The sequence below is a fragment of the Salmo salar genome, chromosome 15 (assembly GCF_965601325.2).
Source record: "Salmo salar chromosome 15, fSalSal1, whole genome shotgun sequence".
NCBI classification, from domain to species: Eukaryota; Metazoa; Chordata; class Actinopteri; order Salmoniformes; family Salmonidae; genus Salmo; species Salmo salar.
The window spans coordinates 76,448,195-76,475,718 of NC_138305.1; the positions used below are offsets into that span (position 1 = coordinate 76,448,195).

Consider the following 27,524-nt stretch of genomic DNA (forward strand, 5'->3'; position numbering starts at 1 on the left):
GCGCATGTGACAAATAAAATTTGATTTGATTTCCTCAAGTGGCAGCTTCATTAAATAGTACCTGCAAAACACCAGTCTCAACGTCAACAGTGAAGAGGCGACTCCGGGAAGCTGGCCTTCTAGGCAGAGTTGCAAAGAAAAAGCCATATCTCAGACTGGCCAATGAAAAGAAAAGAAGGGCAAAAGAACACAGACAACACCTAGAAGGCCAGCATCCCGGAGTCGCCTCTTCACTGTTGACGTTGAGACTGGTGTCAAAAGATAGTCTAGTGTGAAGATAAGTAGAAACGGCTTCTCCAATAGAATTCCCCGATCACGCCTGTAGGCGACGTTGGCTAGCTAAGCTCATGCGCAGAAACATGTCATCGTATCTAACGGTCGTCTCTCGCCGAACTGACCATGTTCATGCCGTCAAATCAAAGGCAGTTCTTCACTATAAAGTTGTTTTGGATGAAAATGAAAAAAGTGTCAGTATATCAATTTCACGAGGTTGGAGTAATAACATGTTCAACTACTTAAGACATTGGCTCGAATCTAGGTTGTGTCTTTATAAGTCAAGAAAATAAACAACTAAGGAAGAAATGTTCACTTCTCTCATTGGCTTCTCAAACCCCAAACCCTGGCCTGGTCAGCTTGGTCTGCTTACAAGTGTTCCCGGAAGTCTCGCCATGTTGCACCTCTGGGTTTAGAATCTCTGTGGTTGTTCCTTACAGATCTGCAAAGGGTCAAAGGAAGGGTTAGAGATGTGTCCCTGGGAGCTAGTATAGTGCTGTCCTAGCCGTGCTAGCTGGCAGTGTGGTATATGGTTTCAAGTGGCCAGCTGAGAAAGAGGAACAAAAATCAGCACTGATCACGGCCACAGTTACGCAAAATACTTGCTCTTTCTTCAATTATATGCAAGGCTACAATGTTCCTTTTCTTACTTCGAACAGATACAGTAACGCACACATACACACTCACTCACACACACACACACACACACACACACACACACACACACACACACACACACACACACACACACACACACACACACACACACACACACACACACACACACACACACACACACACAAAACTTGCCATGGCCAGCACTGTCTCCCTTTAATGATATCATTAGCCAAAGCCCATTCCACTCCCCAGCGCTACAGCCCTTCAGAGGGCCCTTCATTAGTGAACAGGACACAGAAGAGCAGAGGGTGTGTATGTATGTATATGTGTGTGTGTGTATTCATTCATGTGGCTGTGTGTGTGTGTATGTGCATGCGTTTGTGTGTGTGTGTGTGGATCTATGTAACCCCAGTGGATTGGATTAACCCAGTGGTGAGCTGGTGGACAGGAGATTGGTGTCATCAAGGCCATTCTCACTACACTGGGCCCTGCAGATTGAAATTCCACCTCGCCCCCAGTCTCGCCCTTCCCCCAGTAGTCGAATGCTGTCCTCTCCTCTCACCACAGCATTGGTCTCCATTGGATTACATTCACGGTCTGACACACCCAACCTCCCAGGCCTCATATATCCTCCTAGAAGTGGTTGATATTCAATGATAATGCTTTATTACGCAAAGCTATACAGTATGGATCCTCAATGCTTCAATGTGCAGTGCTAATGCACTAATGCACTATATGCTATGCTTTATAGATTGTCATAGAAATGTTTTAATATGCGATGCTATATGGATTATCATGTAAATAATTTAATATGCAATGCCATATATGGATTATTATAGAAATACTTTAGTATGCTATGCAGATCCTCATAGTAATGGTTGAATATGCTATGCTAATGCTTTCATTTGCAATTTCATATAGATCCTCAGAAATAATCTGATATGCAGTGATACTCATATTAATGCTTTAATATGCAATGCTAGATATATCTTTAAAGAATTGGTTTGGTATCTAATGTGATGCCATGTGTTCTTGTGTGGTGGCAGCAGTTCATTTTGGCTGTGGACGCCGTCTCCTTATAAAATAAATATGTGAAAGATTTGGCTGGAATGTTCTCTAATTTGATAACCACGTCTGCCCATGCCAAATAAATAGTTGGAAAACAAGAACAGAAAATAAACGTGCGTGCGTGTGCTTGTTTGTTCCATGTTTGTATTTCATAGTACTGAATAGTGTCTGCGTGAGTGCGTATAATTGTCACATATTGTTGCAGTAAACCATTGTTTTTGTGCAGGTGTATGGCTAAGTGTATGTATGGGTTATGTATTTCTCAGCATATGTGTTTATGTGTGCATCTCTCACTATTGTATTTCCCCCCATGTGTTTGGTCATTCGTAGCAAACCACAGCACCGTGCATCGTTCAGAATGGGCTAAGCGCTCCTCAAAGAGGGCAAATTAAGACAAATTAAGAGAAGCGCTAACTAGGGCGAAGGTGAGGTGAGCACATATTATACACATTTCCCCCCGAATCCTCTTTTCCTCTGTCACTTTATCCTGGCAGGAAATATTACAAAGCCTCCATTGAGGCGCGGGAGCTATAATGAAAAGCACATAAGCGTGGAACAGTTCCTCTACTTTTGGGTTGATGGCAATTAATTTGCTAGCGGGCTAGCGGGCGTGATCGCTAACGTAGCCGTCGGTGCATGGTACACATCCTATAAATGTGAATATATGTCCCCCATCCAACATCCATCTGCTCTCCCACTTTCTGGAGTGTGCGACTGTGAGTCTTACGGCCCCATATTGCAGCTCGCTTTCCCTGGCTGAGAGGGAGAGAAGTTCAGGGTGATGGATAGGCAGCAGAGGCTTGCTTTGATTCTCTGAAAATAACACAATCATGTGCTACATTCAGCTCTCAGGGTTATTAAGAGAGGGAGAGAGAGAGATGGGAAAGAGATAGGGAAGAGAGGGAGGGAGAAAAAGAGAGGGGGCGGCTTGACATACCGGACTCCTTCTGATGGGCCTTATTTGCCGCTTACTCCCTCTTTGTTGTGTCTCAGTGTGTGTCTCAGTGTGTGTCTCAGTGTATGTCTCAGTGTATGTCTCAGTGTATGTCTATGTGTGTGTCTATGTGTGTGTCTATGTGTATGCGTGTTAGTCCTCTTTGGTTTGTGGCAGCACGGGAGTGAACAAAGGAGGGGAGGAAGAGGGCTCGGTTGCATTTTACAATGACAGACTCTTTTTCTCTCACCACCTCAGCCGGCTGGGAGAAGAGCCAGGGAGAGAGAGAGAGAGGGAGAAAAATAGAAAATGAAGTGATTTGTGGAAGTATTGATCTCTGGGCCGCGGTTATCGATCAGAGCGTGGAGGGAGGGGAGGAGAATGATGGAGAGCTTTGTCTGGAAGGGGAGCGGGCGGCGGAGGGAGAGAGAGGGCTTTATAGGAGGTTCTTTATAGGAGGTTCTTTATAGGGCGCCAAATCAGGGCAATTTTATGGATCTGCTTTTTTCTATCTCATTACCAAGAATTCCTCTCCTTTCTGTTTCAGTGGTAAAAACTAACTAACTAAGTAACTAACTAAGTAAACGCCAAAGTTTAACAACACAAATACAATACAGGGTTTAGCATCTTCAAACCACCGTAGAATTAGCCTGGTGTGACCAGCCTGATCGCATGATAGTTCTGTTTCACTTCTAACATAATGTTGAGTGTTGCAAGGCTACCTCAAAATTCCTCCTGAGTCTAAAAAACATCACTCTATCCTATTCTTGTCCAACAGTGATTAGGAAGAGCATGGAGAAACATATGGAGGACACTACTCCTTTGCACCAGATAGGGCTCCAGAATACTGGCTCTGAACGAGTACACACACACACACATACACACACACACACACACACACACACACACACACACACACACACACACACACACACACACACACACACACACACACACACACACACACACACACACACACACACACACACACACACTCAATCGCCTCTCCCCAGGTTCCTCAGAGTACAGAGTGACGCCATCTGCCACTGGCTTGGGCCCTCTCCAGGAAGTACCCCTGAAGTCCCTCACCACCCACAATTGTAGAGCCAGCATGGAGCAGCAGTTTCCTCCCACACCCCTTTCTCTGTAGGAAACTGAGTGGAGTTGTGGAGCCATGGAGGAGATGAGGCTGTCTTATTGGGGATGGCCCCCATACTGTGACACACTGACTGATAGGCAGATTCCTCCTCAGCCTTTTCTTCTCTACGCTCTCTCTTTTTTCATCTAAAATAAAAAGCTTGATGATGAAATACCGGGTAGAGAGAAAGGGAGAGAGACAGAGCGAGAGCACAAGTGCAAGATGGAAAACGGCGAGCGAGAGAAAGCGTGTAGGGATGACGTTAGATTCCGTGAGGCTGTGGTGTGTGCTTATGTGCGAGTACGTGTGCATCTCACCGAAAGCAAAACCCCCAAAGTAACACGACGACGTGTGTGTCTGAAAGGATACACACCCAAACCTGGGGGACTCGTTCGGGAGGGCTTAAAGTCATATTCAGATGGTGAGAGATAGAGAATGAGAAACTGAGTGAGAGAGGGAAAGAGAGAGACAGCACTCTTCTCCAACGAGCTCTTGGATGAGTTGAATTATTGAATTTCGCGTAGCTGTGTGTGTGTGTGTGTGTGTGTGTGTGTGTGTGTGTGCGTGCGAATGCGCGAGTGTGTGCGTGCATGGAACTGGCAGGCGCCAGGTGATATATTCATGTATATTGCAGGAAGTTGTAATCTTTTCAGAGCCACGCTGCTCTCCTCTTTCCTTTGTGGCGGAGATGAAGGGTGACAGAATATTATGGGCCCTGTCATCACATCACCATTATTTAGACTAGGGGCCCGGGGCCCCTGCTCTCTCTCTCTTTCTCTCTCTCTGTCGCTGTCTCTGAGGTGTTAATGAGGAAAATGTCCAGCCAACTTCCTCTCTTCCTTCCTTTCTTTCTCTCGTCCTCACCTCTCACTCACACGTTCTCTCATCCTCACCCACTCTCTAACTATATATCTCACTCTCTCTCCTCTCACTGCCTCTCTCTCACTCGCTGCTCTTTCTCTAGCTCACTGGCACACAGCGATGCAGAGTATCCCAACTGCCTTATTTTAATCAAGCGTTATCACCGATGGTGTTCAATTCCTCTGATATTACACTGTAAAATAATAAAGTTATTTTCAAGTGAAGTACACCTAGTAAATCTGACATAATCTGCGTCACAGCCATGTTGTATTTTTATTTCAACTTTATTTAACCAGGTAGGCCAGTTAAGAACAAGTTCTCATTTACAACTGCGACCTGGCCAAGATAAAGCAAAGCAGTGGAACAAAAACAACAACACAGAGTTACACATGGGATAAACAAACGCACAGTCAATAACACAATAGAAAAATCTGTATACAGTGTGTGCAAATGAAGTAAGGAGGTAAGGCAATAAATAGGCCAATAGTAGCGAAGTAATTACAATTTAGCAAATTAACACTGGAGTGATAGATGTGCAGATGAGGATGTGCAAGTAGAAATACTGGTGTGCAAAAGAGCAGAAAAACAAAAACAAATATGGGGATGAGGTAGGTAGTTGGTTGGATGGGCTATTTACAGATGGGCTGTAGCGATCGGTAAGCTGCTCTGACAGCTGACGCTTAAAGTTAGTGAGGGAGATATAAGTCTCCCTCATGTAAGTCTCCAACTTATATCAACAAGTCTTCAACTGTTCTGCCTGCGGCTATGGAACCCTGACCTGTTCACCGGACGTGCTACCTGTCCCAGACCTGCTGTTTTCAACTCTCTAGAGACAGCAGGAGCGGTAGAGATACTCTCAATGATCGGCTATGAAAAGCCAACTGACATTTACTCTTGAGGTGCTGACTTGTTGCATGCTGGTCATTTATGAACATTTGAACATCTTGGTCATGTTCTGTTATAATCTCCACCCGGCACAGCCAGAAGAGGACTGGCCACCCCTCATAGCCTGGTTCCTCTCTAGGTTTCTTCCTAGGTTTTGGCCTTTCTAGGGAGTTTTTCCTAGCCACTGTGCTTCTACACCTGCATTGCTTGCTGTTTGGGGTTTTAGGCTGGGTTTCTGTACAGCACTTTGAGATATCAGCTGATGTAAGAAGGGCTATATAAATACATTTGATTTGAACTTCAGTGATTTTTACAATTCGTTTCAGTCATTGGCAGCAGAGAACTGTAAGGAAAGGCGGCTAAAGTAGGTGTTGGCTTTGGGGATGACCAGTGAAATATACCTGCTGCAGCGCGTGCTACGGGTGGGTATTGCTATGGTTACCAGTGAGCTGAGATAAGGCGGAGCTATACCTAGCAAAGACTTATAGATGACCTGGAGCCAGTGGGTTTGGCGACGAATATGTAGCCAGGACCAGCCAACGAGAGCATACAGGATCACTGGTCTTAACCGGTCATATCAGTTATGACTGCTTATGACCTATGTTATGTCTAGGGCTGGGCAGTGTACTGTATTTTACTATATACCGGATATTGATGAATTTACTGGTTTGGGTTTTTACTTTACCTTCTGTATCGGTATTTGAATGTTTGGTTTGTTAAGTGTGATATGCCGTGTATTTTTATCGTTTACACCGCTACTTGAGTGATCCCACTGCGCTCTCTCTCTCTCTCTCCATGCTGCTTTCCACACAGACCCGTCACTCAAGGAGTCGTTTGTTGTTGCTTGACCACAAGACACTTGTGTTCAGCCTGTATGGTCAATGCAGCACATGCAACAATGGTGATGACAACAATGTTGTTTCCACTTTGCTTCTTAATATAAATCCACAATTACACTATTCGTTTGTGTTTCTTGCATCTGCAAACAGTTAGTTTGTCTTTTCTTAGCAAGTGTTAGCCGCTAATGCTAATCGCTAGTTCACTGGCTAGCTAGCTAATACATGTATTGAGTCAGAGCAAATGTAGCTAGCTAATACAGCCTGATACCAGTGCTGGTGTAGGCCTAAATAAGCATGTTGTTTGTGCAACAGTATCTTCTAAATCTAAAAATAAATAAATAGGCGAAGCATGAATATCTTATAGGGTCCCCTAGGAAACACTGACCATCACTTTGGTTCCTACCCTGTCACAATTACTCCTCCCTGGCATCTTCATTTGTTATCATGTCAAACAACACTGTGTTCAAAATGCCCACTATTATTTATATTCAAACTATAAAATTAGAAAATCATTCTATTTCCATGATTCCAACAGTTCACCCAAGTGTTTTGATCTAAATTGCAAGTCAAATCGCAATTGCAACATTTGGTTAAAAATAAGGCTTCGTTTTTTTTGTTGCCCATATCGTATAGCTTTACGTGGCAGTGTTGAGATGAGTGCAGGAAATGCAGAAATGTATGGAAATGTGGAAATTATTTTAGGTTGAAGTTGAATTGAACAGTATACATTTCTTTAAAAAAAGACCCATTAAAACCACTTAGAATGTATTTGTTGCCACCCTAGGATCACGCACAACTTATGAAGCATATTTAGAACTTGTATTATTCAAAAGCATAAAATACGGTCAACTAACATCATACCGATATATATATATTTTTTTATTACAATATTGTCTTTGTCTCTCAAAATTATTGTAATGTGGTGAACCTTAAAAATCTAAATGAAAATGATTCCAATCTAAAAGTTCATATTAAACCAGAGAACACCCTTGTGGGAAAGGGCTGCACTTGACCACTGCATTTGAATCATTCCTGCGATGAATGGCTAAACCCGCTACTCTATGAAAGGGGGATACCTAGTCAGTTGTACAACTGAATGCCATCAACTGAAATGTGTCTTCTGCATTTAACCCAACCACTCTGAATCAGAGATATGTGGGGGGGCTGCCATAATCGACATCTACGTCTTCGGCGCCCGGGGAACAGTGGGTTAACAGCCTTTCTCAGGGGCAGAACGACAGATTTGTACCTTGTCAGCACGGGGATTAGATCCAGCAACCTTTCTGTTACTGGCCCAAAGCTCTAACCACTAGGCGAAACCACACACTCTTGCAGAGACTTTGATATTACCTGCCGCAATTGATATGGTGAAAACAGTGTGGGGGAGGCAGAGGCACAGAAACTCACATCAATGCCTTTGTCAGATAACACTGTGAAACTAAGAATTGATGCTAGCACTCAAGAGGAAACTGACTGAACTACTCAAAAACTCCCCAGTTTATGCTCTCCAAATGGACGTTAGCTGTGAGGGCCGAGATGCCCATGCATTGACTTTTGTTTTCCACATGTCGGGGATGCTGTTCACAAAGACTGGCCTTTTCTGTCTCACAATTCCCAGGGATGTTCAGCTGCGTGGCTATATTGACGAAAAACATATTTCATGGGATCAAATGGTGGGCTTTTGCACAGATGGGGCTCTGCTCCATCTATCATAGGACAGCGGGCAGGCCTCTGCACTCTAGTTGTGAATGTGTCTCCTTCTGCCATATGGACGCATTGTATGATACATCCACTGAGCGATAATGGATACACCGAGAGCAACTGGCAGCAAAAGAGTTGAGGGCAGAACTCAGAGATACGCAGAAGGTAACTTTGATTGTAAACTACTTCGCTCAAGCTTGTTCGCAAATCTATGTGGAGATATGGGATCAGAGCATGACAGTGTTCTATTTCACATCGAGGCTTGGTGGTTATGGAAGTGGAGTGTTGGAAATATTTTTCGAATTGAGAGAGGAACTATTGTCATTTGCAATGGATGTAAAAAAACAGACCGTTGACTTTCTGTGTAATGAAAAGGAAAGGTGTCTCCTTGTCTTTGTAACAGACATATTTGGGGAACTGAACGCAAGCATGCAGGGGAAATACCAAAACAATCTACAGATGCGTGACCGAACCAGCGAAATGATCCGTTTGACTGTGATCCTGGCTCAGTTGACATGCCGGTAAGTGAAATCTAAAAAGCTTATCGAGCTGTCATGTGACCGAATGCTGCAGACAACACATTTACGGGTTACTATGGAGGAGTTTTGGTTCCTGACTCAAAGGGAATAACCTCCGAGCATTAAAACTGATGGTACGCTGATTCAGTGCGCTCGTCTGTATTAAAAACAAACATCGATCCAGGTTGGATGTGACAGGAGAGATGAGGTGTGCTCTGTCGACCACGCCCCCTGACTTTGAGAATCTCCGACGGGACATGCATCAAGCACACCCATCTCATTAGTGTTAGTGAGATAAGGTAAATTATGTCAGACTCATTTGAAATTGACTGTCATAGCCCCACATTAACAGTATATGATGGTGAGTTGAGAATACAATCAGAAATACTGTTAGAATGTTTTGCAATTGACTGCCATAGTCACTATTTAAAAAGTAAACATTGGCTGTTAATTATATAATTTTTGTTCATATGGTTGGGGTCACGAGAATGTTCAGATATCAAAATGGGGTCGTGGGCCAAATACATTTGGGAACCCAAGGAATAGACTGTTGGAAACACTGAGAGAAAACAAGGCAGGGTAATATATGTTTCTGTTCAGGAGCAAAGTACGTTTGACATTTTTTCTCCTATTTAGTACTATTTTATTTCCTCTGATTCTTTGCTCTCTGTCTTTTCTCCCTCCCCCCTCCCTCTCTCTATCCTTTCCTCTCCCTAACCTCTCTCTCCTTCCCTCTCTCTAACCTCTCTATCGCTCCTTCCCTCTCTCTAACCTTTCTCACTCTCCTTCCCTCTCTTTAAGCTCTCTCTCTTCTTCCACCTCTTTCCTTTCCTTCCTTCCCTCTCTCTAACCTCGCTCGCCTTCCCTCTCTCTCACCTTCCCTCTCTCTCACCTTCCCTCTCTCTAACCGCTCTCCATCTTCTCTTGCACTCTCTATTTATCTCTCTCAACTCTGCTCATCTGCTCTTGCACATTCTGTCTCATTCCCTCATTACCACCTCTCTCGCCATCCTCTTCCTCTCACTACATCTCCCATCCCTCTCTTTTTCTGTCTGTGTCTGGAAGACAGTGTGGGAATGTTTGTTGTTTAGCTGAGCCGGTGTGTGTGTGTGTGTGTGTGTGTGCGCGCACGGTAAATAATAAATTGATGCGGGTGTAAGCCGGGTCAGCAACCCCGGCTCAGCCCAGGAAGCTCAATGAGCAGGAGGGGAATTGATTGCCCTTTTATACGTGGAAATGAGAAAATACAAGCCTACACTCACATTCCACATGTACACACACACACACACACACTATTTTAGACCAGAAGGGGAATGAAGGAGAAATACCTCACACTCGCTTTGTGTTTGTTTTTCCTCTATATCTTCATTTCGTTCGTTGGGATGACGTCGTAGAAAGTAGCACAAGAAAAAGTTGTTTGTAAAGTATGAAAATCTGTCTCTTCTTCTACCCCCCCACTGCTGTGTTAAAAATGCGATTTTCCCACATTGAACAGTGACAGTGTTTTTGTCTTTGTGAGCAGATGTTTACCTACTCGCTGTTCTTTCTATGATTGCTGCGCAATCAATAATTGACTCCATCAGTCTCCTGGGAGCCTGTAAGTAGACGATCAATGGAAGTTTTAAGCAGATGTATTTTACAGGCAGCGAGCGCAACTAGACAGTATTTATTCGAAGTGACATAGTGCATCTCTCCCGGTCCTTCTGGCGCGTTGGTGTAAATGGCGTTATCGATGTAGAGGCAGGCCGACGCTCAAGTTTGCCATACTATGAATCAAGTGCCTACCTCTGAGTGGATCGCATTCAGCCAGAGACAGAACATCTAGGGCTGGAGCACATATAGTGCGTCATTTTAGTGTTTCTCAACCAAATTAGATGTTCAAAATGAGATTATTCTAACCCAAAAGGGAATCGAGGAGCAAGTGCATCGGGGGCTCACGCATTCACCGACAGAATGATGGAAGGAAAAACAGCTTTTCTTAACTTATCAAGATTTGTGCAGTCGCCGCTCTGGAGTGTGTAAATAGTCACCTGTGAATGGGTCTGGAGTTTCCATTTTGAAACCAGATTTGATGACTGCCTCGCGCCCATTAAGTGGATGACAGTCTCCATGGCAACGTCTCCCTGTGTTCCGATAGCCTTTTGGCACAGTGACACAGGGAAACAGCCACACAACACCTGGACATAGTTAACTCATGCACTCCCTGGCTTGCATTTTGTAGACTTTCTGGTTTCATAAGTCAAACTAAAATAGTATTTGAACTCAGGGCTGCACTCCAATATGCCTCTTACGCTCTGCGCTTCAATCCAATATAGATAGCATAGGCCAAACCAGGAGAGTTTATTTAATAATGAGCCATTTGTTTTTTAATCTCACAGGAAAAGTCAATCGCTATTCTTGGCACCCGTGTAAAGTTCAGGGATAACTCTCTCGCGTATTTATTAATCTCCTTCCTCCTGATCCTCTTGACCAAACACGGAACTTGTGGAATAGAAACCGTGTGATGTTTACCAAATCGGCTATTTTGGATTTGTCAAGTCAGTCTTGAAGCGTTTAAGCAGAGAGGAAAGGTGAAGTGAGAGGTTTCACGCTCGCCAAAATCTGTCCAAAATAATCCCAATGCGTTTCTATGGTCTTATTTTGGACCTAAACTTGTCGCCTGCCTTGCAGCCTTTGGGACAACGACTCCCACTGTTAGGGAGGAAACATGAGCATCTTGTCAATATATACAGATCTCTGGTTTAAATAGTCATACTCACCCCATTATTATGTCTATTGAATTTCAGATAGGCAAACAATTCACCAGACATTACACAGTTCTACTGTTACGGTCCCAGAATATAAAGACACATCATTAATGTTACACACAGTGGAAGTTATACAATTCTAACTATAGAATACTGTCTAGCATCATTTAACATCTGTGTTAAACTCATTCCACGGAGGGGCCGAGTGTCTGCGGGATTTCGCTCCACCCTTGTACTTGATTAATGAATTAAAGTCACAAATGAGTAAGGATCTCCCCTCACCTGGTTGTCTGGGTCTTAATTGAAAGGAAAAAAGAAAAAAAAACAAGCAGACACTCGTCCCTCCTTGGAATGAGTTTGACGCCCCTGATAATAATAGTGTCTATCTTGTCATTTTTGTGAGAGCTGCTATACCTAGCTTATCCGCATCCCCATCAGTCCACACATCCCTTTCTCACCAGTGAGAGCATGAAATCATGTATTATGGATGACCTCTCTAAATACACTGTGAGCATTACCTGGACAAGGCATTACCTTCCATGTCAGCCACATACTGGGCATGCTCCTTCTCTCAAATGGGATTTCCTCCAGAGGGTAGAAAGAGACCCACCCGCATGTAAATGAAGCTTTTAGCTCTCGGGGAAGAAAGATTACCTTACACAAGCACATGCAAACACAAGCGCACACTCACAAGCTCACACTCTTCCCTCCACCTGATAGAAAACCCACTGAATACAGATTCCACACAATTGGCCAGTACAGCGATGTGCATGGCCAGCCTGTTATTGTACCGTCTATATATTATAATCCCCTGTCCTTGTGGGTTAGTTTACAGCCGGGTTCATGTCTAAACGTTTACCTTGTCCCTTTTTTTTCAATGAACAGAAGATACAGACAACGTGTACTGTTTGTACAAAGACAAAGGTGCAGGAAAAGGTCACGCTAACTGCTAGTCTAGTTATTCAGCACTGAAAGCAGATTGGTTTACATTCTGTTCAGATAAATGCTCTACACTTCCCTAGCGTGTGAGGCCATTTACAGCTCTTAGCGTAGATGGGTTATGAAGAACTGGAGTTGCTAGCGTGTGACTGGTGAGAGAAACGTCTCTCTTGGTGTGTGAGGTGTCATTCGTCCGTCCACAGCCATGGTCCTTTTTCTTAACCCTTTACACTCGTACCTGGGTTGAAAATGGCAGATTTGGGCACTGGTAAGCGCCTACATTTGAATGCAGTGGCTGTACAGTAAAAAGCTTTACATCTACACAGCTCTGTATGGGTTTTGACTGACAGATGTTCTGAACTTGAGCACCTCGTGCGACAGGACGTTGCCCCCATCCCTTCCGCTAATTAGGCAACTTGAGGGAAAACATGTCAATTAGGAGGGCTGTGTATTTTGAATGATGAGACGTTGAGGATTATGATAAATAGCGCTTTGATGTCGTACAAGCAAGCCAAACATCTGTGAATCCTAATGTTATCATTTATTTAACTAGGCAAGTCAGTTATGAACAAATTCTTATTTACAATGACGGCCTACCCCGGACGACACTGGGCAAATTGTGCGCAGCCCTATGGGACTCCCAGTCACGACCGGATATGATACAGCCTGGATTCGAACCAGGTACTGCAGTGACACCTCTTGCACTGAGATAGTGCCACTCGGGAGCCCCAATGTGCACTTCACATCCCCCCCCCCCCCCCCCCCAAACAAAATCATAAAGCAGTGTCAACGTTTACGATCACTATGTTTGATGAACAGTTACAAGATGACATGGTGTCATACCGTGGGTTGTTTTGGACAGAATGAGCCTACGTTTGTCTATTGTGAAGCAAATTCAACTTGGCACACTGCCTGAAAGCACGACTTCTTTCCAAAATGACAATCTGTTTCTCTGAATTGCCTTCTAAAAGCCTAACGCTGTTAGATTGTACTGTATGACTTAGCTACTCATGTTGGTAATAGAACAAGCTTTCAAATCATGCCCACCTGACCCAGATTTTGATTTATAATGGACCGATTTTGGATTGTGTAAACAGCAACCGTAATTGTGTGATGGTGGGGATGCAGGGTTGTGTTCCACACAAAACAACAAGTGTGCTTGGTCTAGTTCCTCAACGGCACAGCTAGGAGAACAAAACGAAAAGGACCTTATAGTTGAAGACTCTTCTTTAGTTGTCACGGATACTCCCTCTCCGGCCTCTAGGTTGCCAGGCTGCTGATTATCCCGCACACCTGTCACCATGGTCTCGCGCAGCTGCGCCTCATGACGCTCACCAGGACTCCATCACCTCCTTGATTATCTTCCCTATATCTGTCACTCCCCTTGGTTCTTTCCTGAGGTGTTATTGACTGTTTTCATGTCGGTTTGTGTTTTGTGTTCATTGTTTTATTTATTAAAACACTCGCTCCCTGAACTTGCTTCCCGACTCTCAGCACACTCGCTACATTAGTCCTCACACTCAAAGCCTTTTCATTTGTTTGTCTTATGTTCGACCTACCCCACATTTCCAGGAATATTCTTATCATGTTACTGAATGTATCCGGAGTATTTTCAGATTTCGTTTTCAAAGATGCGACACAAAGTAATGTAAATGTAAAATGCACAAATCAACAGTGTAATGTTTGGATTCGGTCTTGTGTCAGGTGAACTGTTGTGTACTCACATTTGGTCTAATCATTTTACCACTATCTCCAAACTGTCCCCTTTCAATTGCTACCATGGTTATGCATTTCATATTTCTTCTGTTAGGAACATTTCAATTTAGCCCTATATAGGCCAATTGTGATGAGTGTAAAGTGTTAAGTTCCTTACCTCGCTTGAGATGTCTTTTTGAGCTCAGATTGCTAGCCCATGGCAGCAGATATGTCTGTGGTTCAATGACTAACGTTATAGAGTAGCCCTTGGCTTTTTGACTCTACCTGCCTTTCTCTACTTGTCGCCTCAATCAACATGTTAATACAAGTCCTTACACGTCATACATGGCTAGATTGGATTTCAAAATCAAATCAAATCAAATGTATTTATATAGCCCTTCGTACATCAGCTGATATCTCAAAGTGCTGTACAGAAACCCAGCCTAAAACCCCAAACAGCAAGCAATGCATGTGAAAGAAGCACGGTGGCTAGGAAAAACTCCCTAGGAAAAACTCCCTAGAAAGGCCAAAAACCTAGGAAGAAACCTAGAGAGGAACCAGGCTATGAGGGGTGGCCAGTCCTCTTCTGGCTGTGCAGGGTGGATATTATAACAGAACATGGTCAAGATGTTAAAATGTTCATAAATGACCAGCATGGTCAAATAATAATAATCATAGTAGTTGTCGAGGGTGCAACAAGCACGTCCGGTGAACAGGTCACTGTTCCATAGCCGCAGTCAGAACAGTTGAAACTGGAGCAGCAGCACGGCCAGGTGGACTGGGGACAGCAAGGAGTCATCATACCAGGTAGTCCTGAGGCATGGTCCTAGGGCTCAGGTCCTCCGAGAGAAAGACAGAAAGAGAGAAAGAGAGAATTAGAGAGAGCATATTTAAATTCACACAGGACACCGGATAAGACAAGAGAAATACTCCAGATGTAACAGACTGACCCTAGCCCCCCGACACATAAACTACTGCAGCATAAATACTGGAGGCTGAGACAGGAGGGATCAGAAGACACTGTGGCCCCATCCGATGATACCCCCGGACAGGGCCAAACAGGCAGGATATAACCCCACCCACTTTGCCAAAGCACAGCCCCCACACCACTAGAGGGATGTCTCCAACCACCAATTTACCGTCCTAAGACAAGGCCGAGTATAGCCCACAACGATCTCCGCCATGGCACAACCCAAGGTGGGGCGCCAACCCAGACAGGAAGACCACGTCAGTGACTCAACCCACTCAAGTGACGCACCCCTCCCATGGACGGCATGGAAGAACACCAGTAAGCCAGTGACTCAGCCCCTGTAAAAGAGTTAGAGGCAGAGAATCCCAGTGGAAAGAGGGGAACCGGCAAGGCAGAGACAGCAAGGGCGGTTCGTTGCTCCAGCCTTTCCGTTCACCTTCACACTCCTGGGCCAGACTATACTTAATCATAGGACCTACTGAAGAGATAAGTCTTCAGTAAAGACTTAAAGGTTGAGACTGAGTCTGCATCTCTCACATTGGTAGGCAGACCATTCCATAAAAATGGAGCTCTATAGGAGAAAGCCCTACCTCCAGCCGTTTGCTTAGAAATTCTAGGGACAATTAGGAGGCCTGCGTCTTGTGACCGTAGCGTACGTGTAGGTATGTACGGCAGGACCAAATCGGAAAGATAGGTAGGAGCAAGCCCATGTAATGCTTTGTAGGTTAGCAGTAAAACCTTGAAATCAGCCCTTGCCTTAACAGGAAGCCAGTGTAGGGAGGCTAGCACTGGAGTAATATGATCAAATTTTTGGGTTCTAGTCAGGATTCTAGCAGCCGTATTTAGCACTAACTGAAGTTTGTTTAGTGCTTTATCCGGGTAGCCGGAAAGTAGAGCATTGCAGTAGTCCAGCCTAGAAGTAACAAAAGCATGGATTAATTTTTCTGCGTCATTTTTGGACAGAAAGTTTCTGATTTTTGCAATGTTACGTAGATGGATAAAGCTGTCCTTGAAACAGTCTTGATATGTTCTTCAAAAGAGAGATCAGGGTCCAGAGTAACGCCGAGGTCCTTCAACTCATCTCTCGTCTCTTCCTATCTTGTCTCTCACCTGTCAGGTGACTGGCCCTTTGTTGAAAACACCACACACACACACACACACACACACACACACACACACACACACACACACACACACACACACACACACACACACACACACACACACACACACACACCCTCCCTCTATCTCGCTCTCTCCCTCTCTTTTCCCCCCTTCAACCAAAGAAAAGAGACTAGCTCAGGTATCTCTCAGGCTCCAGCTCTTCAGGTGGTCTCCCACTGGGAACCTTAGCCCTCACCTGTCTTGTCTCGCTGTAAAGGCGTCAGCATGCTTTAGCCAAACCGAACAAGTGTTCTCCCATACTTCATTAAAAGACCTTCGCTTGAAAAACGAGAACAAAGCGGCAATAGTACAGTTTGTCCATTTTGAGACGCCATAGCCAGTATACAGTTCCTCAAAGTAGATAACTCAAGAAATCTGTCATTCATCTTGACGTTTTTGCTGAAGAGTTCTTAATTGCGTAATTTTACATCTAACTAAGATGTTTGGTTCAGTATTTTTCAATGAAAAAATGTACATGAAAACGAGTCGTCTCGTCGAATGACAACAAAGACTTTATTGAAAAATCCCTACTACAGAGGGAAAAATCCCTACTACAGAGGGAAAAATCCCTACTACAGAGGGGCGAAGACTTCGGCTCCGAACTTTGACTTGCCTTCAGAACAAATGTTGCTTGCCTGAACTGTCGTCATAATATATGCACGAACTCTCCTGAACTGTTTCGCTCGGAAAGAGAGGGAGAGCGGGGTAGACGTAGACTTTAAGAGAAAGAGAGCTGGCAGCCAAAGCAGATGCTGTAACAGCAGCCTCCCTCTCCTTTCACACACACAACAGTGGTGTGTGTGTGTGTGTGTGTGTGTGTGTGTGTGTGTGTGTGTGTGTGTGTGTGTGTGTGTGTGTGTGTGTGTGTGTGTGTGTGTGTGTGTGTGTGTGTGTGTGTGTGTGTGTGTGTGTGTGCGTGTTCAGGAGCGAGTGAGAGGAAGCCAGACAGCTGCCGGGCTAGTCCGAGTGGACATGCCCCCTCGCGTTTAGCCCTTGCCTGGGAACCAGCGATAAGACATAGCTGGGGGCGATCGGTGGAAGGGGGGACTGGAGAGGAGGCGGAGGGGTGGGGGGGGGGGGCAGCCGGAGAGGCCGTGCTGACATTGGGCATCAGACGCTCCAGACCAATCATACTTTCCAAACCAAGGCTTAGCTAGGAGTACGCTTGGTCCTCAGTCTCATTGATTTCTATTCAAATCCACTACCTGTGAGAGTTGCCATCTGTTTTGGGCAGCTGTAATGTAGTACTATGGATGTGTGGCCACTGGCCAGATAAATGTATGTTTAAGGTCCCACGCTGACATCTACACTACATGACCAAAAGTATGTGGACACCTGCTCGTCAACCATCTTATTCCAAAATCATGGGCATTAATATGGAGTTGGTCCCCCCTTTGCTGATACAACAGCCTCCAGTCTTCTGGGAAGGCTTTCCGCTAGATGTTGGAACATTGCTGTGGGGACTTGCTTGCATTCAGCCACAGGAGTGGAAATGAGGTCGGGCACTGATGTCAGGCGATTAGGCCTGGCTCGCAATCGGTGTTCCAATTAATCCCAAAAGTGTTTGATGGAGTTGAGGTCAGGGCTCTGTGCAGGCCAGTCAAGTTCTTCCACACTGATCTCAACAAACCATTTCTGTATGGACCTCGCTTTGTGCACAGGGCCATTGTCATGCTGAAACAGGAAAAGGCCTTCCCCAAACTGTTGCCACAAAGTTGGAAGCACAGAATCATCTACAATGTCATTGTATGCTTTAGTGTTAAGATTTCCCTCTCTTGGAACTAAGGGGCCTAGCTTGAACCATGAAAAACAGCCCCAGACCATTATTCCTCCTCCACCAAACTTAACAGTTGGCACTATGCATTGGGGCATTCTCCTGGGATCCAAAAAACCTATGGAAACCCATTTCATGAATCTCCCGACAGTTATTGTGCTAACGTTGCTTCCAGAGGCAGTTTGGACTTGGTGGTGAGTGTTGTAACCGAGGACAGACTTTTCTTTACACGCTACGTGCTTAAGCACTTGTCGGCCCCGTTCTGTGAGCTTGTGTGGCCTTCCACTTGTGTAGCCTACCACAGATGTTTCCACTTCACAATAACAGCACTTACAGTTGACTGGGGTAGCTCTAGCATGACAGAAATTTGACAAAATGACTTGTTGTAAAGGTGGCATCCTATGACGGTGCCACATTGAGAGTCACTGAGCTTTTCAGTAAAGCCATTCTACTGCCATTGTTTGTCTATGTAGATTGCATTGCTGTATTGCCCCTATTTTATACACCTGTCAGCAATGGGTGTGGCTGAAATAGCCAAATCCACTCATTTGAAGGGGTGTCCACATACTTTTGTATATATAGTGTATATTACAGGTGTCAATGAAGCTCAAGGTACATGGTGTATATTGTATGTTCTCGTGTATGGGGAATATTAACAAAGTTGTGTAACCCATGGAAATATAGTGTTTCTCAAGTGTGAACTGTTAGCTAAGGCCCTTTAACTTTCTGTAACGTCACTTATAAGTGTTTTCAAAGGGTCCTCCTGTTGGGTATTTCCTCCCTTTTAAATGACACACTTCTTTGCACGATTTTTTATGAAATGTCAAATGTTTTTAATAAAATGATCAAATGTAACAGTGTTTCCCTCCTCTCTCTGGGCAGGTTGCAGAGGTATGCTGTGCGGCTTCGGGGCGGTGTGTGAGCGTGAAGCGGCTGACCCCTCTAAGGCGGAGTGCGTATGCAAGAAGATGGCTTGTCCGTCGGTTGTGGCGCCCGTGTGCGGCTCAGACTCCTCCACCTACTCCAACGAGTGCGAGCTGGAGAAGGCCCAGTGCAACACGCAGCGACGCATCAAGGTGCTGCGCAAGGGACCCTGTGGTGAGTCCAGATAGCTAGCGTCACGCTATCTAGCTATTATAGTTTGTCTGTGTTGTGTGCTAACACAAAGTATTGTATTTACAGTATGGTGAGATCAGCTAACGTCACGCTAGCTACTATTCAGTCTGTTTCAGTCAGTGTTGTGGAGACTACTACTGTACCTTGTTCCTTATCTATGGAGAGTCCAGCTAGCAATATGCTACTATTCAGTCTGTTTCAGTCAGTGTTGTGAAGACTACTACTGTACCCTGACGTATAGTGACTCAGCTAGCATGACTCTACTATTCAGCCCACTGCGATCCTTTGTGCTCTTTCATACATTCAGAGTGAGTCCTTTTAGCATTACACTACAATACATTACAATTTAAGACAGTATGTTCTGTACCTCCGCAAGGGAAATGCGAGCCGTTACTTCATTATCCTCACAGAGCCTAGATCAGGGATGAGCTACTTTGATGGGGGTGGGGGCCACAAAAAATCTGAACTCATCATGGGTTCACCCATCTTCACACAATACTCCATAATGACAAAGTGAAAACATGTATTTAGACATTTTTGCACAATTATAGAAAATGAAATACAGAAATATCTCATTTACATAAGTATTCACAGCCCTGAGTCAATACATGCTAGAATAACATTGGCAGCGATTACAGCGGTGAGTCTTTCTGGGTAAGTTTCTAAGAGCTTTGTACACCTGGATTATACAATATTTGCACATTATTCTTTAAAAAATAATTTTCTTCAGGTTCTATCAATTTGGTTGTTTATCATTGCTAGAGAGCCAATTTGAAGACTGGCCATAGATTTTCAAGACGATTTAAGTCAAAACTGTTACTCGGTCGTCTTGGTAAGCAACTCCAGTGTATATTTGGCCTTGAGTTTTAGGTTATTGTCCTCCTTAAAGGTGAATTTGTCTTTCAGTGTCTGTTGGAAAGCAGACTGAACCAGGTTTTCCTCAAGGATTTTGCCTGTGCTTAGCTCTATTCCATTTCTTTTTATAGAAAAAAACTCCTTAGGCCTTGCCGATGACAAGCATACCTATAACCTGATGCATCCACCACTATGCTTGAAAATATGAAGAGGGGTACTCAGTGATGTGTTGGATTTGCCCCAAAGATAATGCTTTGTATTTTCTATTTTAGTGCCTTATTGCAAACAGGATTCCCGCTTTTCACTCTGTCATTTAGGTTAGTATTGTGGAGTAACTACAGTGTTGTTGATCCATCCTCAGTTTTTTCCTATCACAGCCATTAAACTCTGTAACTGTTGTCACCATTAGCCTCATGGTGAAATCCCTGAGCGGGTTCCTTCCTCTCCGGCAACTGAGTTAGGAAGGACGCCTGTATCTTTGTAATGACTGGGTGTATTGATACACCATCCAAAGTGTAATTAATAACTTCACCATGCTCAAAAGGATATTCAATGTATGCTTTTTAAATGTTTTACCCATCTACCAGTTGGTCCCCTTCTTTGCGAGGCATTGGAAAACCTCCCTGGTCTTTGTGGTTAAATCTGTGTTTAAAATTCACTGCTCGATTGAAGGACCTTACAGATAATTGTATGTGTGGGGTACAGAGATGAGGTAGTCATTCAAAAATCATGTTAAACACTGTTATGGCACAAAGAGTGAGTCCATGCAACTTATTATGTGACTTGTTAAGCAAATGTTTACTCCTGAACTTATTTAGCTTTTCATTTTTTATTAATTAGTACCATTTCTAAAAACGGAATTCCACTTTGACGGTATGGAATATTAAGTATAGGCCAGTGACACAAAATCTCAATTGAATCCATTTTAAATTCAGGCTGTAACAGCACAAAATGTGAAAAAAGTCAAGGGGTGTGAATACTTTCTGAAGGCAAGGTACCAGGCGCCTGATGACCAAACACCTCGACGCATGCCCTGTCTGTATCCCATGGTCCCGAGACAACGTATAATAACAGCAGTCTCCATTGAAGCATATGTCTCATCCTCATCACTCGTTAGCATAGCAGCCCCAGCCACTCCAGGAGGGGTTTGCAGGGCTGAAAGCCAGCGGAACACAATACACTACAATGGGCTTCCTGTCAAGGTTTTTTCTCATGTGCCATCGTTACAATGCTAATCCATTGGCTGATTGCTGTGCCGACTGGGGCTGGCTAATAGCACGGCCTGTTTGACTACAGGGCTTGCCAGATAGTGGGGGGAGAGAAAAAGGGAGAGAGAGGGAAGGGAGAGAGAGAGAAAGAGAGGGAAGGGGGAGAGAGAGAGAGAGGGAAGGGAGTGAGAGAGAGGGAAGGGAGCGAGAGAGATAGCACTGTAACAGTAATCCAAATGCAATCTATACGTGTATATACACCACATATACACCACATATACACCGTATGTACATCAAAACCTCGAGAGCATCTCTAGTAGTGAGAATTCAGTCTTAGCATTTGCCTTAGCATAGGTAAAGCGTATATGTACAGTACACAGTAATTGAGAATATGAGGCTATCAAGGATGAGAGCTTATTCAGTTGTGGGGAGAAATCATACTATTCAAGCTATGTGACTACTTACTTTAATGCTCCTGTCTAGAGTCCCTTCAAGATGCATTCAAAGCCTAAAAAAAGAAATGTTGGACAGCAGTAGAATTCCCAAATGACAAACATCGTACTTCTGAGTATAAAAGAGCTTGTTCCATTTGACAGTTCCGCCACAAATATCACAATAAATATTTGAATATCAAAACACATTTGTCGACATTAAGTGAGCAGCCGGTAAAAATAGGCGTAGCGCTGAAACAATGGAGCTTGAAGGAGAATAAATTGCACATTGAGAGAGCAAAAAATGGAGAGAGCAGACTATAACAGTCTTGCCACGGGAGGACGAGATGCAGAGGTTCTGGGAAAACTGGATGACAGATTCTATTTCTCCCTTCAATAAATTCAGCGCAGAAGGTCCAGGCAGGTCACACTGCCTGGTATGATGTTGTTGTCTGGGGTGATGGAGAGGTCTGCTGGAGACGGGTAGTGAATGGGAAGGGGGTATACGTTTTATAAGTATTTCATTGTATTTGTTCACATTTTTCTAACTTTAATCAAACCACAACTTATAAAAGCTTCATAGGGCATTCATAAAGTCGTCATAAGCACTAAATGTTTTTTTTTCTCCATGATATGTTAAGGTGGCCCTCCCAGTTGAATGGACACGGTGCTTGGATGATGTATAATGATTAATGTAGTGGCAGATTAAAGCAAAGCCGGTGTTCAAGTTTGCAATGTAAGATAGCGACCTGGATCGTGCCTCTGGCCACTCCAGATAATGTACTATGTACATAACTCAGCCGGCACTGACCTTTATGGACATTCCAGCCTAAGCAACTCATTAATTCCCGCTTTATATTAAATGCATATAAAATGGGTAATTTGGGAGCGGGGTCACATTTCTGTGGGTTAGTTCACTTGTGCAGCGTCTATCGTCTACTGATACCGTTTTAATAAAAAAAAGGGGGAGCTCTGCTCTGTTTAAATCTGTTGAAATTGGCCCTGAAGCGTGAGATAACTCTGTTTTTTTAGGGAAAAGATTTTAAAAAAGCCATTGAAAGAGGGGTGGGGAGGAGGACAGAAGGCAGCTGGCACATAACCAGGGTTACCGTTCAGTAGAACATGAAGAGCCGCGTTAGCTCTCCTAATATTGAACTTGGAGTCGACACAGAGGGAGGGGTAAACACTCGGCCGTGCGGCGCGCTGCAGCGGGGAGGAGAGGGGGGCCAGCGAGCGCCAGTGCCTCAGAACTCATTCCGGAGAGCGCAGTCTTGTGAATCGTGGAGTTTTTTTAGGGGGTAGGAGGGTAGTGGTGCGACGGGGAGAAAGTGGGCACAGATCGATGGGGAAGATCGATTTCGTGTGTGTGTAGAGGGAGCCCGGGAGCCTCACGCTCCGTTGATAGACTACACTCAGACTCTCATTCTTTCTCTCCCGCTCTTCTTTCATACCCCCGCTGTACTTCTTTCTTCCTCTCCCCTCTTTCTGTCACCTTCCCTTTTATCCTTGCCTCTTCCGCTCTCCCCGTCACTATATTTCTTCTACCATTCTCTCTGCCTCTCTGTTTTTCTCTCTCTTTCTCCTATCCCTCTCTGTCCCTTTCTCTGTGGGTAACTGCAGTACAGCATGCCTGACTGGCTGTTTGAAAGGCCTGCCTGTCTTATCTCTCCAGCGCCAACAGACACCACTTCACTCCCTCCAGCCATGAAGAAAGACCGTCTCAGTACGCCGTGTGTCTAACTCTGGCCGTATCTACCTCACAGCTCCCTTCAAACCTCCCCCCTCTCAATCTCACTCCACAGTTGGTCCAAGGCAGTCAGTCCTAAGAGAACTCTGTCTGTCTGTCTGCTGGCTTCCCGGTGGTCTGTCTTTGCTAGTGCAACCGAGGAAGCAACATCCGTTGTATGTCAGTATAAAGTATTAAATGTGTTAATGTGGAAATCGATGTGTTGTGTTGTTTCCCCCTTATTGACTGTTAAAACTACATTCTTCAATACCAAGGGAACGGTTGGTTTGCTTCTCTTCGGTTCTGTCCGGTTCCTTTGACAGGTATCCAATTGCAAAGTGGGATATTGTATTGCTGCTCAAGCAAACTGGTGGCAACCACTTTCTGTGTCTGGTCCCGAAATGGAAAACAATGTAAATCTCTCTCTCCAACCTGTAAAGAAAGGCTTGAAGAGGAGCTATATTCCTACATGGCAGAAAGTCCCCAAAATATACAATCCCCTCAGAGGCAATACTGAATGTTGTCTTCCATGGTCTTCCATAGAAGACACATCGCAGACTTCCTAAGCAACACGAACAGACTGAATGGATGTTATTTGAAACTGTAGTCTGTTGGATAGTTATATTTTTCTTACAGCCTTGTGTGGAGCAAAGCGTTCCCAGACACCTAAGCCCTGATATTTTGCTCCCAGGCCCAGTTGCTGGGCGGACTACAATTCAAATCCGACAGTTTTACTCCGGCTGCGCTTTTGTGATGGCCAGTGCTAGTTAGGAGGTCGTTAAGGTGTTAGGGGCGTAGAAAGACTGATTTATCCCTGTCCGTCTTATAAAGCGCTGGGAAGAAGCCTGAGACTCCAAAGCCCCTGAACCTGACAGGAGAAGCTAGCAAACCCCCCCCCCCTTCCTGTTAGCCAACAGGTCATTCGTTACTCTGTCGGCATGCGTGCGAAATCGCCATGGCGATAGAGTTCGACAGCGGGCAGCGACTGCGGTGGAGTGTGGTTTTTCTCTCTCCCAGCATGGAGATGCCAGTGACACGGTGTTCACCTGTCTTCTCAACCTACTAGGGTCCGTCTGTCTAACTTTAACTTCACTCCTCAGCTAGCTAGAGGCACTCTCCAAAAATATCAGTCTGGAAGAACGGCCATCAATCAATGTTCCCCCCCCCTTTTGGTATTTTGGTAGATCATAACATTTAAATGGGCATATAGCCATATTGTGGATAGGTTGCAGCTCAGATGTGAAACTGTGGCATTACTGCTGCCACACATTGGCTTGGCTCAGTAACTGTCATCGGGTAGGTTATACTGTAGATGTTGAACTCCCTCTTACTTTCTCACCCCCACCCCCATCGATCTCTATCGCCCTCAGTGAATAGGGTGTTAGTCATCTCCGCGGGGCCTCATTCAGCCTGTGTACCTGGCTGCTGACCTCATCAGTAAGGTTTCTGCTCTGCTCCCCTACTGTAGCTGCTATGATGTGATCCACTTTTTCTCTCTCTCTCTCTCTGGGTGATTACTGATGCCCTCTTTCTTTCCCTCTCTCTCTCTCTCTCTTTCTCTCTCTACCTTTATCTCTCCCTCTCTCTCCCTGTCTCGCTCCCTCTCTCTCTGTTCTCTGTCTCTCTGAAATGTGATGTGATGAACACCAGTGAGAGGTGAGGGTTAGAGGGCGTCAGAAATAAATAAGATCTAATTCCCTTGCAGGGTCTCACTTGGGTTCGGTATTGACCCGAAAGATGGTTTATTGACCCTACACACGCACACTCATATGCTAAACAAACAGGCTCTCTCACAGACATACATGCACACACACACAGTCTTGTACAACTAACCTTGTGGAGAAACACAATTCAGTCCCATTCAAAATCCTATTTTCCCTAACCCTAAACCTAACCCTAGCTCTTAACCCTTACCCTAAAACTAACCCTAACCCTAGCTCCTAACCCTAGCCCTAACCATAAACCAAATTCTAACTTTCACACTAATTCGAACCTTAACCCTAAACCCCCTTGAAAATGCATTTGTGTTGATGTTAACAAAATGTCCCCAGTTAGTCTAAGTTTTGTTTGTTTACTATTCTTATTGGGACTTCTGGTCCCCACAAGTATAGTTAAACACGTCCAGACACACAGGCACACACCCAGGCACACAAATGCCCACTACCACACAATCCCCCACCAACACAAGAAATCAGCCTTCATTTCTCCTCCTCATGCGCCAGATGATAACGGTAGTGTCTTGAATCCTATCGCCTCCCTTGCCTCCTTCTCCCGCTCATCCTCCAGTACTATCCTCCAGTACTGAGCCTTGTGATACTTGTTAAACAAATCCCTGTCTCTTCCTCGTCTCTTTCTTTTTCTCCCGTCACCTCACGAGGACCTGGGCTTCATGCTCTGGAGAGATAACAGATTATAGTGCCAGCTCACGCATTAATAACCCACCCACCCACCAACCAACCAACCAACACACACACACACACACACACACACACACACACACACACACACACACACACACACACACACACACACACACACACACACACACACACACACACACGCAGACATCCACGCACACACACGCACGCACACACACACACACACATGCAGACAGCCACACACAGACACACACACTCCTAATGACAGACAGAATCTTGGTTTTACACATGCTTTACTTATGTATTTATGCATTCTGCTCCCCTGAATAATCTATTGAGGTTGGTTTGTTGTTGTTATTCTTACGCAATGTGAAAAATAACATTGGATATAGAAGGATACAATGGGAGTCATTGGTACATTTATATCAGGGAGGAAACGACAATAGTCACAATAGTGACAATAGTGTAAACAATACTATTTGTTTGTGGCATGGTTTGGGTGTGAACAGGCTTGTCTGGGAGTGTGCGTGGGCGTCGAGACAAAGCGGGAATCAGTGAAAGGCCCATAATTATAAGGTGGTAGTCATAATCATCTTCTATGCCATGCTTATGGGTTAGGGTTGATTGATAGGATAGTGGACGCCGGTAGGGTAACGATGGTAATCCGTCCTCACCTCTTTCTATCTATGTATTTCTCTCTCCATCTTTCCCCTCTTCCTGCTAGTGAGATGTGGAAGCATTATTCGCATCAACCTCTTTGTGACTCTCTCTCTCTCTCTCTCTCTCTCTCTCTCTCTCTGTCCTTAATACTTTCCTCACTCCTGACTCTCCCTCTCATTTGCCCTCTCTCTCTCTCTCTCAATTGTTCCTCCCTCTCTCTCTGTATTTCATCCCCCTCTCCCCCCTCCTCTTTCTAGCCCCCCCCTCCCCCCCCCATCCTCCTCACAGTAATCTCCCCCCCTGCCTCCCTCCCTCCCCCACTCCTCCTCGCCCCTGTTTCTGTCAGGTTAATACTGTCTGTGAGATAGCCACACTCCCAGCTCCCTGCATGCAGTAGTCTTGAGGCGAGACGGAGACCAAAACGCTCCTGATCCATCTCCCTTGCCTTCTAAAACCACCTTGTCCCCAACTTGTAATAGCACTGGAAGCTTGATGCCTCATAATACACAACGTCCCCGCAACCCCCTTAGTATGCCGTGTCTGTCCCCTTCTCTGTTTACAGTTCAAGCAATAACCAGGCCATAATGGAGAGAGATGGAGACAGATATCAACACTTATTTGCATTTATTAGGCCCGCCATAATAGGAACTCGGGCTTCCTGTTTACCTGATCATTTTTTGCCACACTGGGTTTATTGATGTATTCACCGCTATCTCCTTGTTCCCCTCCTCTGTCTGCTCACAAAATGAAGTGGCTTATAAAAACTACGGCTGCTAGAGTTCTTGTCATGTTGAACAGGCACTATATTACAGGGCTGAAGTGAGTGTAGATTTAAGAGGTTTATCTGCTGCGTGTGTGTGTGTGTGTGTGTGTGTGTGTGTGTGTGTGTGTGTGTGTGCATGCAAAAAACATGCGTGAATGTGTATGTGTGAGTCAGAAACCGAGAATTATTCAACTTTAACATTTAAAAATGTTCAAAAGCTTGTAGCATATTATTCACTCAACTGTTACTCATTAAAACCACTT

General features: G+C 44.7%; 1 protein-coding gene across 3 annotated transcripts in view; it reads left to right on the forward strand.

The window, feature by feature from the left end:
* The window catches only part of LOC106572186 (agrin), a 259,715-nt gene that overhangs the window by 141,156 nt on the left and 91,035 nt on the right, over positions 1-27,524 (forward strand). For all 3 annotated transcript variants that reach the window (XM_014146121.3, XM_014146125.3, XM_014146126.3), the window contains one exon: positions 19,007-19,222. In XM_014146121.3, coding sequence (XP_014001596.1) covers positions 19,007-19,222 — 216 coding nt within the window. The remainder of the gene's footprint in view (positions 1-19,006; positions 19,223-27,524) is intronic.